This window comes from Suncus etruscus, chromosome 4 (assembly GCF_024139225.1).
Source record: "Suncus etruscus isolate mSunEtr1 chromosome 4, mSunEtr1.pri.cur, whole genome shotgun sequence".
NCBI lineage: Eukaryota > Metazoa > Chordata > Mammalia > Eulipotyphla > Soricidae > Suncus > Suncus etruscus.
The window spans coordinates 81,168,566-81,182,903 of record NC_064851.1 but is presented as its reverse complement, the minus strand read 5'-3'; the positions used below and the strand labels follow the sequence as shown (position 1 = coordinate 81,182,903).

At 36.0% G+C, this 14,338-nt stretch overlaps 1 protein-coding gene across 1 annotated transcript in view; it reads left to right on the top strand.

Moving 5' to 3' along the window:
• Window positions 1–14,338, top strand: part of REV3L (REV3 like, DNA directed polymerase zeta catalytic subunit) — a 186,344-nt gene that overhangs the window by 90,856 nt on the left and 81,150 nt on the right. Inside the window, exons 6-10 of the mRNA XM_049771165.1 lie at window positions 2,040–2,134; window positions 5,734–5,838; window positions 7,083–7,167; window positions 7,253–7,401; window positions 10,216–10,335. Coding sequence (XP_049627122.1) covers window positions 2,040–2,134; window positions 5,734–5,838; window positions 7,083–7,167; window positions 7,253–7,401; window positions 10,216–10,335 — 554 coding nt within the window. The remainder of the gene's footprint in view (window positions 1–2,039; window positions 2,135–5,733; window positions 5,839–7,082; window positions 7,168–7,252; window positions 7,402–10,215; window positions 10,336–14,338) is intronic.

Below are 14,338 nucleotides of genomic sequence, written 5' to 3'. Positions count from 1 at the left end.
TGGCTGGGTGTAAAGGGTGATGGATAGGTATAGTGCTCTGGGTCCATTAGTGAAGTGAGGTTGACACTGGTTAGGAATGGCCCTGGCTCACTGAATCTGAAATTCAACTATGAAGGACTCTGTAGATCATGATTGTTTCAATATAAACAAAAAAAATGGCAGAAACAAAAGGCAAGGGAGTGCAGTTAGGCAGAGAAATGACCACTATGACAATGATAGTTGGAAATAATTACTCTGGATAAGAACTGTGATAACCCTTCAGTGATAGTATTATAAACTAGTGTCCAAAAGGAAAAGAAAGGAAGAGAGAAGAAACATGTCTGTCCCAGCTGACAGGCAGGGGCTAGGGCAGAAAGAGATTGAGAGAGAAACTGGGAACATTATTTGCTAAAAATGTGCACTGGTGAAGATGTGCATTGTGTACAAAATGTGCATATTGTATGACTGAAACTCAATCATGCACAACTTTGTAAGTGGACAGCAAATCTTATTACAAACAACCTTGTGACTTATGTGTTTAAATAAAGTAATTTAAGGGGCCGGGCGGTGGCGCTGGAGGTAAGGTGCCTGCCTTGCCTGCGCTAGCCTAGGACGGACCGCGGTTCGATCCCCCGGCATCCCATATGGTCCCCCAAGAAGCCAGGAGCAACTTCTGAGCGCATAGCCAGGAGTAACCCCTGAGCGTCACAGGGTGTGGCCCAAAAAGCAAAAAAAAAAAAAAAAAAAAAAAAAAAAAAAAATAAAGTAATTTAAAATTAAATAAAAGGGAAAATACAAAAATAAAATCTTCAGATCTACATGTATGTACATGTAAAAATGTTTTTAAAAGGGGCCGGAGAGATAGCATGGAGGTAAGGCATTTACCTTTCATGCAGAAGGTCATCAGTTCGAATCCCGGCATCCCATATGGTCCCCTGTGCATGCCAGGAGCAATTTCTGAGCACGGAGCCAGGAAAAACCCCTGAGCACTGCCGGGTGTGACCCAAAAACCACAAAAAAAAAAAAAAAAAAATGTTTTTAAAAATCTGCTATCACCACTTTCTAGAAAATCATGTTTTTCCCTTTTATATTTGGTGTTCAGATCATAGATGATCTAATTTTTTGACTGATAAACAAGGATCACACACTACACTTAATTTATAGAGCCGGGACATTTGTCTTTTGTTCCCTTGATGGAATGAAATTTGGAATTTACTCATAAATGCTTTTGAGTGAATGAACATTTTGTAGATCCCATTAAAAATGAATGATCTCATGGCTCCACCACTTCCTATGATCCTACTATCGAACTCAGGTGGTTTCTCAGTTTAGTCATTATCAAGAAAATTATTTCCTTACTCATCAGTAGTAAAATGTAGCAAGTGCAGTCTCATAAACTCACTTCAATTTTCTCTTAAATTTTTTTTTTTAGTTGGGAGTGCCAGAAATTACATGGATACAAAGCATGTGCTTTTCCATGACGTATTATTCCCTGCCCTTTCTCCTCATGTTTAGAAAATTATGTATGATTCTTGAACTAGAGCAATAGTCCAAGAAAGTCTGTGGGTGGGATGTTTACCTTGAACATGGCCAACCCAAGTTCCATTACTAATATCCCAAATGATCTTCCAAACCTGCCCAGGGTGATCCCTGAGCACCACCAGATGTGGTCCAAAAACCAAACACAGCTTCTAATTACCAAGAAAGATGCTTCTGGACAAATGATTGTATATTTTTATAGTTATTTCATGCTCCTCTTTTTTCCTCTTTGTGACCCAACCCTTTTTGGATTATGAGCCACAGAATAAAACACCATTTTTTTCTTAAGAAAATGTAATGAACCAAAATATGTAGCACATTGTGCAAAAGAATCTCAGTAAATCTGTCATTATAGTTTTTTTTTCTATTTTTTCCTTATATGTAGATACTTAGTATCACTTGTCATGAATAACTCAATATATGACCAGCTTTTCTATTTACTACTTAGGCATGAAATAGTTGTATAAATTGTGTAAGAAAATTTTGTCCTTAGTAATATTTACTTTTTTTATTTAATACAGCTCTTTAATACTGGAAGGTGTTGAACCACAAAGTACCTGTGAATTAGAAGTAGATGCTGTAGCTGCTGACATCTTAAATCGATTGGACATTGAAGGTATTTATATATTTTTATTTATGTAAATTTGTTGTTGTCATTGCTGTGATGGGGACGAGTTCCCTTAGAGCAATTTCATTTGTTTTTGTTTTTTTTTTTCTTTTCATAATGTGGCCACTAAGTTAATAGTGATTGAGTTTCAGTCTTAGAATGTATACTACCAGGGCCGGTGAGGTGGTGCTAGAGGTAAGGTGTCTGCCTTGCAAGCGCTAGCCAAGGAAGGACCACGGTTCGATCCCCCTGTGTCCCATATGGTCCCCCCAAGCCAGGGGCAATTTCTGAGTGCTTAGTCAGGAGTAACCCCTGAGCATCAAACGGGTGTGGCTGAAAAACAAACAAAAATAAATTTAAGAATGTAGACTACCCTTCACCCATGAACATTTCCCACCACTAATGTCCCTAGTTTCCCTCCCACCCACCCCCGCCTACTCCCCCCCCACTACTCCTCCTTCCCTTTTAGTGGTTTGCACTGAAGGTATTTATTTTTAAAATCTTGTCTTTGGTTGTTTTTTTTTGGGGGGGGGGGTCATACCTGGGGCACTAAGGCTCTCCTGGCTCTTCACTCAGAAATCGCTTGGGGACCATATGGGGTGCTGGGAATCAAACCGGGGTCCATCCTGGATTGGCTGCGTGCAAGGCAAATGCCCTACTGCTATGCATTCACTTTGGCCCCCAAATCTATTTTATTCTAAAAAATAATGACTACGGTCTGACTATGGTCTGGAGAGATAGCACATGACGCAAGTTTCTTGCCTTATGTGTTGCTGATTCCAAGTCTACCTGGCACCACCATATATCACCCCAAAACAAAACATAAAGAAAATTTTAATTAGTGGCTAAAGTAAGTTGGAAAAAATGGTAGAGAAAACATTACTACAGAAGTAGCACAGTATGCAAAAGTTAGGAGAATTGCTTCTGTACTTCTGATTAACCACTCATTTTCTCATTTAATATATTCATGTATCTTCATGTACAATTATGTTTCCATAGCTATGAACCTGATGGGTGACCACTAATATATTAGCCAACATCAGAGAATTTCATATACTTTGCCTTTTTAATTTTGTTTAATTTTCTTTCAAATAAGGTTTTATTAGTGACAGGGAACACATGATGATTACCACATGAGACCTAAGTATGAAATAGAATGTAATGTATTTTAGATGCCAACTTAAAAGCTTATTTTATTTTTAAAAATTTAGTAACCATAAAATTACAGTTATTATCAAGTTTCAGGCATATAATGCTTCAATGCCAATTTCTTCATTAGTATCTGCTTTCCTCCAAATGTCCCCATCACACCCACTTGCCTTCCATTTAGCAGAGGTGTTCTCTCTCTCTCTCTCTCTCTCTCTCTCTCTCTCTCTCTCTCTCTCTCTCTCTCTCACTCTCTCTCACTCTCTCTCTCTCTCTCTCTCTCTCACACACACACACAAATTTTTTGCACTGTGGTTTACAATACTGTTGCTGATATATATAGTACATTGTACTTTACCACCTTTCAGCACCACCTCCTCCTCATGGTTCAATGCTTTTCTTCACCGTAGATCACTCCCTGTCCTATTCCTCAGTCCCTTCAAGTGATATATTTTCTCTTGAATACCAATTCTCATGTTCTTTGTTTCCATTGGCTTTGGGTATACATTATTTCATCATTATATTTCTTGATGTATCCTGCATATGAGAGAGATCATTCTATGTGTCTCTCCTGAATAATTTCACTCAGCATAATGCTCACCCAGTTCCTCCATGTCGTAGTAAATTTCATTACTTTATCTTTTCTTATGGCAAATTATTATTTCATTGTGTATCATGTGTATCATATTTTCTTTTATCTAGACACATCTATCTGTTCTTGGGTACTTAGGTTGTTTCCAGATTTACCAGCTATTGTGGATAGTGTTATAAGGAACATAAGCATGCAAATGTCTCTTCTCCATTTTGTTTTTGGGCTCTTGGGGTATATTCTAAGAGATGGAGTACTGGGTCAAATGGAAGCTTAGTTCTTAGGGTTTTTTTTTTTTTTTTTTAGGAATGTCTATTTTCTAGAAAGGCCAGACTAGTCAACATTCTAGCCACTTATAAGTCAGGGACCCTTTCTCTCCTCAGCCATGCTAGCACTGGTTGTTCTTGTTCTTCATGTGTGCCAGTCTCTGGTGTGAGATCATTTTCATTGTTACTCTAATTTGCATCTCCCTGATGATTAGTGATAAAGTGTATTTTTCCATATGCCTTTTGGCCATTTATATTTCTTTAAGGAAGTGTTGACCTCTTCTCCCCATTTTTTGATAGAATTGGATCTTTTTTTCTTACGAAGTTCTACCAGTGGCAAAATTTTTTCTCACTATCCATAACATGTCTTTGCATCCTGGTAATCATTTCGTCTGAGGTGCAAAAGCTTCTTAATTTAATATAGTTCTATTTATCTTTGCTTCCACTTGCTTTGTCAGTGTTGTTTCATCCTTAAAGATTCTTTTAGCTGCAATCTCATGGAGAGTTCTGCTTGTTTACTTCAGGATGCCTTATGAATTCAGGTCTGAAATCACAGTCTTTAATCAATTTTGATTTGATATTTGTGCACAGCATTAGAAAGATATCAGAGGTTTTTTTTTTTTTTTTGGTATGTTGCTAATCAGTTTTCCCAACACCACTTGTTGAAGGGTTTTTCTTTCACTTTTTTATTTTTTGACTCCTTATCAAAGATTAATTGTTCATGTACCTGAATGTCATAGTATTAACTATTCCATTGGTCTAAAGGGGTCTTTCTTAGTGCAATATCATACTGTTTTAATTACTTCTTTGTAGTGCAGTTTAAAGTTGGGGAAATTGATGCCTCATTTTTTTCTCAAAAATTACCCTAGGGGGAGGGGGTGTAGGGTGGTTATTGTTCTATGTTAATTTCAGGAGTGTTTGATCTATTTCTTTGAAAAATGTCATGGTGTCCTTAAAGGGGCTGCATTTAATCTGTACAATGCTTTGAGGATTATTGCCATTTTGATTATATTAATCTTCCCAATCAATGAGCAGAAGATATGTTTCCATTTTCTCGTGTACTCTTATTTCTTGAAATAGTGTTTTGTACTTTTTTTAATTTTATAATTTTTAGGTTATTTGCCAGAATAGATAGTTTTAAGTCTATTTCCCATTATCAAATGATTGTATTTTAATGACTTGGTAAATTTTTTAGAATGGGTAGAATGAAAACTTTACAAAAGGAGTAGCATATTGTTTTGATTGAAATAGATTTTGTTTGTTATACACAGGCAATTAAGAGGTGACATTAGGGGCCAGAGAGATAGTACAGTGTGTACAGAGATAGTACACTTGTCTTGTATATTGCTGATGACCCAGGTTTGATTCCTGGCATTCTTTTAAGGTCCCCTGAACACTGCCAGGAGTGATTCTTTAGTGCAAAGCTAGGAGTAACCCTTGAGCATTGTCAGATATGGCCCCAAAACAAAAACAAAAGGTGGCATATACTCTTGAAGAGTTCAGTGTTTTTGTTTTTAATTTTTTAATTCAGAATTTTAAATTAAAAACAAATAATTTGTTTTTAAGTATACTTTGACGCTTGTAGTATTGAAGTATTGTAATTACAGCTCAAGTTGGTGGAAACCCTGGTCTTCATGCCATTTGGGAAGATGAAAAACAACGACGAAGAAACAGAAATGAAACTTCTCAAATTCACCAACCTGAATCACAAGGTATAAATTTGCATGGTATCATGTTTTTTTAAAACTAGATTTTTGTTTGTTGTTTTTTTGAGGGGTGTCACACCCAGTGGCGCTCAGGGGTTACTCCTGGCTTTCTGCTCAGAAATCACTCCTGGCAGGCCGAGGGGAACCATATGGGATGCCAGAATTGGAACCACCATTCGTCGTGAATTGGCTTCATGCAAGGCAAATGTCCTACCACAGTGTTATCTCTCTGGCCCCTAAAACTAGATATTTTTATAGAAGAATTCAAGCCTTTGAATCTCTACCTTGACATTAGGTTTTTACTTAGCAAATTAGCTTTAAATTTTGTTTTTTTATTAAAATGTATGTGCTCAGGAGTTATTCCTGAGCACAGAGCCAGAAATAAGAGCTTGAGTGTCTCTGGATGTGAACCTAAAACAAAAAAGTATGCATTGTTGTAAACTAGTAAATATTTATCTTTACAACTATTTCTAAAATATCATACATTGTTTCTCTGCTGGTAAGAAATTGATGTCTTCATTGTCCTTTTTTTTTTCACCATTCCTTGGCACTTTGTATCATCGAACTGTCTATTAAAAATGCACAAATGACTGTGAATCTCAACTTAGAAACATTAACTCATCAAGCTTTGAAGATAGAACCAATGAAATAGTGTCCCCAAATTCTTTTCTATATACATGATATAAACGCAGCTTTATTTTCTTGTACTTACTTGCGCCTAGAAAAATATTCAGTTTATTATCTTATTACATTTAATAAGAATGTTAGGGGGAACAAAGGATTTTTAATGGACCTAAATATGTGCCTTAAGTACAATAATTTTGGAGGGTGGCACACCTGGCATTACTGAGAGGTTACTCCTGGCTCTGCACTCAGGAATAACTCCTGGCAGTCGTTGGACCATAAAGGATGCTGGGTATCAAACCAGGTCAGCTGTGTGCAGGACAAGTGCCCTACCTTCAGTTATATTGCTATGGTCCTAAATGAATATTAAAGGCATTATTCATTTATAATAATAAGCCTGTGTTGAAGTTCATTTGTTGTTTTTTTTTAGTGATACTATAGTAACCATCTTACTTAAACCACAGTAAAATTAAGTAAAATTAAAATAGTGTTTAAATAGTATCTTGGATAATTACAGTGTTTTTGATCAATTAAAGCAATATTTTTGTCTTTTAAAAGCTACTTTAAGATAATTAATATTTTGTTCATTTGCTATTTACATTTTTAATGCATTCTAAAATTCAAAGATCGCGGGTTTGTGCCAGCAACAGAAAGTGAAAAAAAATTTCAGAAGAGACTTCAGGAAATTCTCAAACAGAATGATTTTTCTGTGTAAGTAGTTATTTATTACATATCTTAGAAATAGTTTTATTACTGTTATCTTGTTTGTTATAAAGAATATGTTTTAATTAAGCAGAACATTATCAGGATCCACGGACTGCAGTAATCGATCACAGGAGTTTTCTGCTGAGTTAGCATTGCGCCCTGAAGTTTTCTCTCCTGAAATTATTCAGTGTACACCAGCTAATATGGTAGAAGTCCACAAAGACACAGAGTTGACCAAAGGTGAGGTTTTCTTTCACTCATACAGAAAAAGCTATAACATACACCTTGTATCTCATACTGAAATACTAGTATTTAGTGAGTTTTTTCTAAGAAATGTACACTGTCTTGCTCTTCGTCAAGCCTTTGTTGTCCCTTGAACACATATCTCACTTAGTCTCTGTTTCTGTGCTGACTTTTCTACTCTGGAGAAACCCATGTTCTCTCCCATGTTCTTTGTTTCTCTCTCCTTATGTCTTCCTAAGTAACTTTTATTTAATAAAAAAAACTATTTTATTTCACTTAAAAAGAAAGAGAAAGAAGGGCTGGAGTGATGGTGCAGTGGTAGAGTGTTTGCCTTACACATGGCTCACCCAGGATAGACTGCAGTTTGATCCCCCGGCATCTCAGATGGTCCCCCAAGCTAGCGAGTTCTGAACATAAGTATAGCCAGGAGTAACCCCCGATCGTCACTGGGTGTGGCCCAAAAATCAAAAAAGAGAGAGAGAGAGAGAGAGACACTGGAAGAGGGAAGCTGGCACTGGTGATGGGGTCAGTGATGGAACGTTATGTATATAAAAACCAACTATAAATTTATAACTTATGGTGCTTTAACAAAATTTATAAAACATTTTTTAAAAAGAAAATGAAAAGAGCTAGTACTAGAAAGTCCAAAAAATAGTTTCAATTGCTGAGGGTAGTATGTTTCAGGTGGGGTCATATGGCCCCATTGGACTCTCAGGGTTATTCCAAGAGGATCACACACCCAAAAAAAAAAAAAATCACACAAATTGGGGGCTCTTAATAAGACACTAGGTCATTAATAGGATGGTAGGATGAGGTACAGCAACAAACCACTGTCAGAAGAGAGCCATTGATGGAAAAAGGTTGAGAAACACTGATTTAAAATACCTTTCTTGCAAGTATAAAACTTGAGCTTTCTTCCAGTAGCACTATTTGTGCCTTGTAATTCTTCTGTGTTTGCTAGTGTTACAAGCAATTTCTGTTTTTGAACATGAAAATTAAAGGTATAACTCCTAGCAAGCTCAGCATCTAAGATTTGTAAGCACCATGTCCAAGATGTGGGATCCCTGTCAAACATGTATATGAATAGATGAACAATATAGTGGCCCTTGGTTAGCATAACTGAATTTTCTTGAATACCAGAACTTAGGGAATGTGCCTTCCCCACGAGCACCACAATTAAAATATGTGCCCAGTGTCACAACTTTGTCTTATCATCTGCTAGCCTCATTTTGTTTAAAATATTGTCAGTGTCTCAATACTATTATTTCCTGTGTATTTTAATATCTGATAACCTCTAACATCTCTGAACTCTGAACTGCCTATATGGCAGGTCAGTTATCTCTTCAGTCACCGTTTGGTTACATAATTGTGTAAATTTTGCCTCCATTCTTTTTTAATACATAAAAGTTTGTTATTTTTAGTGTGCTAGTGATTGATATATGTTTCTAAATGACATTTTCAAATTGTTGAAAATTTAGAAGATATACTACCTTTGTATTTTTGGTCCCCCGACTCCCTTCCTCCTTTTTTGATTCCTGGGATTGAACTTGGTACTGTATGCAGGTAAGGCAAGCACTCTATCACTGAGCCACATCCCAGGATTTTATGTCTGAGTTATGAAGTTTGTTTTTTGTTTTTGACAAACATTAGTGTCCCTTATAAGGAATCATTAAAGAGGTGATGAGACAGGGCATCAGGAAAATGGTGATTCTGGGCAGATAGAAGCTGCAGGTATGGCTTCAGCAGGCCAGGGTCTTGGCCTAACTTCTCCTCCCAAGAGGGCCAGCTTTCTGCTGCATGGGCAAGTGTACCCATAACCCTTCATGGCTTGGTTTACATCTCTATCTAGAAAAGAGTGAATTTATGGAGCTAGCCTGGTTCGAACGTCTATTTAGTTTATTCTTAAAATTATTTAGTCCCTTTATAAATTAGACCTTTCATAAAAATCATGTAATGAAACATTTTTATTAGCAGTTGAATATTTGGTTAATATGTTATATGTGTTAATCTTACATGATCAGTTTGATTTCAAATGAAATTTATTCAGTTTGATATTTAATTTGAATATTAATTATTAAATCTGCATTTCTAATATAAAACTATTCAACTTAAAATGTGAAAGAGTTGAAATCTTTATGAGAAATGCAATTAGTATTAAAATGAGTTTATAACTTTTAAAACTTTAGAAAATAAAGAATTTCATCCCATTAAGAGTTTGTTTTTTTATATAATTTAATGTGCAGTGATGTTGATCATCATAATAATAGCTATTTATAAACTTGGTAGGATTGATTAGAGATATTGCAAACATTTGGTTACTCATTTTTTCAAGTGATTGTATATTCTTAGTTTTACTACATCTTTATTCAACATGTATTATATTTCAGCCTTTTTTTGGTGATGGTAGGGTATTCCCCAGCAGTACTCAAGGGTCCCAAGGGCCTTTCCCAGAAATTGGTGCTGCTCGAGTGCTATACCTGGAAGTGATCAGGGACCTATACTATGTTGGGCCTCTTTATGCCACACATGAGCGCTATTCCTTTGAGATGTCTCTCTGTTCCCTGACATATCAAAGTTTTAAATAGGCTTGCACTGTCATATTTCCCGAATTCATAGAATTTTTCCCTTTTGGTGGGGGTGCTGTGTATGTAGGTCCACACCAAACATGATCAGGGGTTACCCCTGGAATTACTCCTTGCTCTACACTCAGGAATCACCCTGGTGGGCTTGGAGGATGCCAAGTATCAAGACCTGTTTGGCCCTACTATCTCCGGCTTGTCTTGATCTTTTCGTATTCTTTATCTTCTTAAGGTAATACTGAACACAAAATAGAAGATGTTCTTATTAATGAAGAAGCAATTTTGAACCTTATGGAAAATAGTCAGAGTTTTCAGCCTTTGACCCAAAGACTGAATGAGTCACCAGCTTTCTGTAAGTAATAGTGCTACTATAAATATTCAGTATTTTAAAGTAATGAAGTTTGTATATGCTGAGGATTTCTTTGATTTTGCATGTTCAATGAATACTGAATGTAAAAACTTAAGGTTTTGTTTTGTTTTTACTTTGAAGGAAAATCACATTTTAAGGAGGAAATCCATTTATTTGAATAAAAATTCTCCTAAGCACATTAATGTAATGTAATTGATTTTTCATGAATAGTGGATATTTTGCTAGATAGTGTCTTTAAGCCATTAATTTTGACTGATGCATAACCCATATTTCTATATTACTGCATATGTCTGAATGCATTCTCATTAGCATGTTTAGCCATTTGCTAAGTTTTATTTCAATATTACTTTATAAAAAATGTAATACTAAAATTTTGTTTTATTATGTGAGAAATCGAGTATCATGTCCATTTGCTTAGTACAGTGATTTTATATTTCCTTCTTCACTTTCTGTTTTTTCAGCTTCATGTGTGAAATAAAGTTAGAGTGTCATATATGATCCAGCTCCCTATAATCTTTCATTTGCATTTTCATTTGAGTCGAACACAAATTAACTGACTAGAAACAATACCAAAAATTTTAGACAGAGTTATATTTCAAAAACATTTAAATGGAACTTAAATTTATTAAGTTGTGGCATAAGCAGGAAGAATTGATCCAAAGGCAATATTAAAAATTTTAATTTAAAGAATTCTTATCTTGAATACAGGCAAGGGTGGGTGGGGAAGATGGAGGACATTGGCGGTGGGAATGTTGCACGAGTGAAGGGGGTATTATTTTTTATAACTAAACTCACAATCATGGTGCTTAAATAAAGATTTTTAAAAAAAGAAAAAATAACACCATCTATCTGCCATATAACTTAGGTTTATTGATCTGCTGCTATAAAGAATCATATTTATATTTTTTCTGAATAAAGCTTCATTAGAGGTTGTGAGAAAGTCCTAGCTCCAATGCCATGTTTACAATAAAGTTTAAAAAGTTGTCGTTAGGGTCTTGGCTATACATTACCAAGCAGTGTGGAGGATGAAGAAGTGGACTAAAAGTAACAAGGAAATTGGTGGAGGGTATTGGGCACTTTGGCATGTTGGAATATAGTAACTTTGTACATCAATATTATAAATGTTAACATTATTGTCACCATGTTACCTAAACTATAATATAATTTTATTTTAAGACTCCCATAATAAAAGTTTAATTAAAATATTTAAAAGTATAAAAATATTAATAATAAAAGTTTAATTTGAGAGCCAATGTAGTAGTATAACAGGTAGGGTACTTACTTTGCATGTGGCCAACCTGGGTTCAATCCCCAATATTTTGTATGGTCCCCTGAACCCTCCAGGAGTGATCCTTGAGCACCATCATTTGTGACCTCAAAACAGGCAAAAAATTTGAAGGGCTAAAATGTATAGCAGGTATTATGTTTGTCTTTCATGCATGTGACTTGGTTTCAACTCTGGCAACTCCAGATGGTCCCCCCAATACCATCAAGAGTGATCCCTGGTTACAGAGTCAGGAGTAAGCCTGTAACCCCCTCCCCAAAATAAAGGAAAACATTAATTTGGGGGGCCAGAAAGATAGTGCAGTAAGTTAAGCACTTGTCCAAGTTGTTGACCAGGATTTGATCCCTGGCAACCCTGTATGATCACTGAGTCCACTAGGAGTGATCCCGAAGTGATTCCTGAGAACAAAACCTGGAATAGGCTCTAAGGTAGTGGATATAGCTAAGAAACCACCACCACCCAAAAGAATTTAATTTTAAATTCATAAGTATTGTTTTTCCCTTCATAAATATGTATACCTACATTGCATTCTAATTGTAAAAAAAGAACATAGCGAAAGTTAAGGATTGAGAGGATGAGGCAGTATTATATCTTTATTTTATCCTTGTTTTATTACATTAAGAAAATTTATCTGCAGCAGATAAAATTCTACTTGACTTGAGGTTGTAAAATTGCTACTTCATTGCTAATCAAAGATCGAGAAACAAATAATTTGCTACTTTTTTAGGTTTTTTAGTTTTTATTATAAGATCTTATTTAAGAATCATGATTACAAACATGTTTGTAGTTGGGTTGTAGTTATATAAAGAAAAAATAAATAAAAGAACACCCCCCCTTCACCAGTGCAACATTCGCACCACCAATGCTCTTCATCTCCCTCTTTCCCACCCCTTGCCTGCATTCAGGACATTCTATTTCTCTCACTTAATACCATTGTCATGGTACTTGTCAGTGTAGTCATTTGTCCAACTGAACTCACTACTCTTTTTGACAAGCTTCATAGCTTGGGCCAGACCTTCCAGCTTTCATCTCTATTGTCTCTGTGTATTATTACAATAATGTTTTTTACTTTTCTTAAAACACATAGATGAGTCTATTCTGTGTCTATCTCTCTCCTTCTGACTTATATCACCAACATAATAGATTCCATGTCCATCCATGTATAGGAAAATTTCATGACCTCATCTCTTCTGACAGCTGCATAGTAGTTCAATGTGTATATGTACCATAATTTCTTTTTTTTTTTTCTTTTTTTGGTTTTTGTTTTTTGGGTCACCCCGACAGCGCTCAGGGGTTACTCCTGGCTCCATGCTCAGAAATCGCCCTTGGCAGACACAGGGGACCATATGGGATGCCAGGATTTGAACCACCGTCCTTCTGCATGAAAGTCAAACGCCTTACCTCCATGCTATCTCTTTGGCCCCATGTACCATATTTCTTTAGACACTCATTTGCTGTCCGGCATCTGGGTTGTTTCCAGATTCTGGCTATTATAAATAGTGCTGCAATGAATATAGGTGTGCAGAAGACATTTTTGTGTTATGTTTTTGTGTTCCTAGGGTATATCCCTAGGAGTGGTATTGCTGGATCATATGGGAGCTCAATTTCCAGTTTTTTTGAGGAATCTCCATATCGTTTTCCATAAAGGCTGAACAAGCCGCCATTCTCACCAGCAGTGATTGTTCTTATTCTTTGTGATGTATGTCAGTCTCTGTGGTGTGATATGGTACCTCATTGTTGTTTTGATTTACATCTCCCTGATGATTAGTGATGTAGAGCATTTTTTCATGTGTCTTTTAGCCATTTGTATTTCTTTTTTGAAGAATTGTCTGTTCATTTCTTCTCCCCATTTTTTGATGGGGTTAGATGTTTTTTTCTTGTTAAGTTCTGTCAGTACCTTGTATGTCTTAGATATTATCCCGGTATCTGATGGTTATTGGGTGGATAGTTTCTCCCATTTTGTGGGTGGCTTTTTATCCTCATCACTATTTCCTTTGAGGTGCAGAAGCTTCTCAGCTTAATATAGTCCCATCTGTTTATCTCTACTTCCACTTATTTGGACAATGCTGTTTTCTCCTTGAAGATGCCTGTTTTTAGTTTAGACAAGAAAAATATATTGCAATTCTAGATTCAAATAATAGATTTTGGGGATCAAAACCATATATATACAAATATCACTTTGACACTTATTTTATGACCTGATTAAACCAATATTTTTAATGTCAACAAAGAAAACAAAGCTTCGGCCCGGAGAGATAGCACAGCAGCGTTTGCCTTGCAAGCAGCCGATCCAGGACCAAAGGTGGTTGGTTCGAATCCCGGTGTCCCATATGGTCCCCCATGCCTGCCAGGAGCTATTTCTGAGCAGACAGCCAGGAGTAACCCCTGAGCACTGCCGGGTGTGGCCCAAAAACCAAAAACCAAAAAAAAAAAAAAAAAGAAAGAAAACAAAGCTTCAGTAAATGGCCTTACTTCACATTAAAAATTGTTTGCTAGATTAGGGCAAATATTCAAGATTTCTGAAACCACTATTGCTCTTTAAATTCAGGAAATTTTGAACACTTTAAAAAAAAACTCCTTAATTAACACTCACTTTTCATTCTTCTACCAGTCTTTGTTATTAGGCACCACTGATCTATTTTATCATTTTCTGCATTTGCTTATCAAGAACATTTCATGTAAATAAAACCATCTAACCTT